The sequence below is a fragment of the Gilbertella persicaria genome (genome assembly GCF_025201335.1).
Source record: "Gilbertella persicaria strain CBS 190.32 chromosome Unknown B0P05scaffold_118, whole genome shotgun sequence".
NCBI classification, from domain to species: Eukaryota; Fungi; Mucoromycota; class Mucoromycetes; order Mucorales; family Choanephoraceae; genus Gilbertella; species Gilbertella persicaria.
This window is the reverse complement of record NW_026252079.1, coordinates 1-2,500: the sequence shown is the minus strand read 5'-3', so window position 1 is coordinate 2,500 and position 2,500 is coordinate 1. Positions and strand designations below refer to the sequence as shown.

At 34.5% G+C, this 2,500-nt stretch overlaps 1 protein-coding gene across 1 annotated transcript, besides 3 other annotated features; it reads right to left on the bottom strand.

The window, feature by feature from the left end:
* The first annotated feature begins 175 nt into the window (after positions 1 to 175).
* Positions 176 to 236: a sequence feature (Protein overlapping with rRNA (B0P05DRAFT_592949, KAI8046941.1) was converted to a misc_feature.).
* Positions 237 to 295: 59 nt separating this feature from the next.
* Positions 296 to 325: a sequence feature (Protein overlapping with rRNA (B0P05DRAFT_592949, KAI8046941.1) was converted to a misc_feature.).
* A 51-nt stretch (positions 326 to 376) lies between these two features.
* Positions 377 to 596: a sequence feature (Protein overlapping with rRNA (B0P05DRAFT_592949, KAI8046941.1) was converted to a misc_feature.).
* Positions 597 to 1,407: 811 nt separating this feature from the next.
* Positions 1,408 to 2,066, bottom strand: B0P05DRAFT_592948 (uncharacterized protein; the record flags this gene model as incomplete). The annotated part of the gene is made up of 4 exons (XM_051583036.1): positions 1,408 to 1,649; positions 1,698 to 1,874; positions 1,937 to 1,943; positions 1,974 to 2,066. 4 exons carry the CDS (start codon positions 2,064 to 2,066, stop codon positions 1,408 to 1,410), a joined length of 519 nt encoding a protein of 172 aa, XP_051428902.1.
* Between the last annotated feature and the right edge of the window lie 434 nt (positions 2,067 to 2,500).

Here is a 2,500-nt window from a genome sequence, read left to right as displayed (position 1 = left end):
TTTAAATTGGTCTTTGACCTGATATAGAAACTGAAATGTTGTCGTGAGCCAAATTTTCTATTCTTTGTAATGCTTAAAAAGCGCAGTTCGTTTTTTCTAGGTCTTTTTTGCTATATTTTTACTCAAATGCTTCTTGTAACTCTCACTTGTGCCCTTTTGAATGATCGTTCCAAAGTTGGTGTTGATTATTTCGGTAGAATGTTCGTGGAGATGAAGGTGAAAGATGATGGTGGCAAGTACACTGTTACTACTTTCAATCCGACAGTTGGTCTACATCTGCTAAAACATTTGATAGAAGATTTCAATCACCAAATGGTTATCGAAGGTATTTATTGTTATATTTTTTGAATGGGAAGCGTATTGATTTTTCATAAAGAAAGTTTTATGTGCGTGCTTCGGTGAACAATAATGGTGCTGCCGCAATGACCAAAAAGATCACATTGACAAAACTCATTTACAATAACATATCGGTTTCTCCCTCAGAAGAAAATGTTAACGTTCACAAACTTGTTCTCCTTAAGCATGTGATTGATAAATTCTATGATGACAAAGAATTTGCTGGTTCGAAGAAGAGCTTGGATGACTTGAAGCTCTAATATAAGGAATTGCACAAGGATATTTGTAAGTTTTTGTCCGTTATATATGGTTCTAAAAAAACTGACGCTTGTACTATTTATTCAGATCCAAATATTCCAATTGAAGATGTCAAGTTTTCCACTGAAGAAATGAAAAATCGTAGGGACCGAGAAATGCAAGCAAAAAGAAACTCAACGGCAGAAATAGCTTTATTGCTAAAAGAAAAATGCTACAGATGAACACTGTTGCGTTAATAACTGACTCGGATCTTGAAGCTATAACAAAGAAAAGAAAATTTGCTTCAAAAAGTTGGTTTTTGTTTATTCAGATAAGAAGTCTAGGTTGTTGTGCAATCTATCAGTTAAATCTGGTAACACAGTTGCTGACTTGTTTTGATCTTGAGCAGAAAAAAAATGCAAGAGTTGCTGCTTCTGTTCGGGTTTTGTACCAGCCCTTGTGTAGGTTTAAGTATAGGAATGAAATGCGATGTGTATAGACTTACTTTTACAAATTGTCTAGGTAGTCTTTTGTCCCACATTACGAAAGCCGCAAGGCTGAACCTTGTTGAAAGAGAGAAAAAAGTTTTGACACCTGTGAAAAGTGTTTTTTTTAATGGCCTCGAATATGGGACTATTGAGAAGTTAGGAGGATGTTTGTAAGTGATAAGGGCGATACATACTATGATTGATGATCTTGTTTCGAGATCAATAATGATCGAGTTTCATCATACTTTGCGTCAGGAAGTGCAAGTTGTACAGAGTCACACAACATTGAATTTGTTTTACAGTATTGTTGTCGTCTTGTTGGCCAGGAAATGTAGCTGCGAGACGTTTAACTATTTTTTCCAGCATGATCGTCCTTTCTTTTTTTGGTTTTTTTAGCAATCTTTTTAACATCCATTATTCTTCTTAACATTAGTTTTCTTTTCTTCATTCGGTAGGTAATGTTGAATTCAACTTCCTTTTCATCATCATTCTTTTTATCTTGATCCTCATCTTGATCTTCATCTTGGTCTTCATTTTCTTCATCCCCAACTTGGGTACCTTCACTGTATGTATCGTTCACTGGAAAATCTAACTTACGTGTTAGTAAATATCATTCGTACTGTATATTTTTTTTACCTGTTGTATTCGTCTGACTGTGGAAATGAATTGTTAAAACGGAGAGTGGTTCATCACTTTTGATTATTTGACTAGTAAGGATGGCCAGCCTGCAAGTACTGTTTTTCTCATTATACGTAACGCCGATTTCTTCATTGTTTAAACGTTCATTGATCACGTCTACGATGCCTTCTGGACCTAAAACAAGTGAGTGTTAATGTAGTGAAAATAAACCTGGACATATATAGTTTTAACTAAACCTAAAGTCTATCGAATCTCTTTTAAGTATTGTGTGACTTGTTTGGTATGCTTTTGTAGATCTGTTTTCTGATGTTCGGCTTCATACTGGCTGTTATGTTTGTTTAGTTGAGATTCTGTTAATTTAGCCATATCAAATGAAGTTTGTAAAAGAAGTATGCAAAAAAGTGGTTGTTAGCGATTTCTGAATCTGATTGTCAACGAAAAAATTTGCTTGGGACCTATCGGGTGAAAGAATATCTATCATTAGAAGACATAAATACCGAAATAGGCATTACTCAAAGCTGTTTTTTTGTTTCTAAATAACCTAATTTATTTCTCGTTAGTGACAAAGAGCGAATTTTTGATGAGCTGAATTTTCTAACAAGATATAACAAGAGGTTGTTATATTGTTACAAAAGCTGTTACAGTATATGGGTTCTCTGTGATCGTAATAGAGGATAAACAAGCTTTGCCAAAATCCAAATCTAATCACTTATTTCAGTATCCTTTTGCTGATGTCGCTTCGGTTTCCACAAAAAAGTTGAAGGACGATCCTGTGTTGGTAGATATGTTTTGTTAGTGAA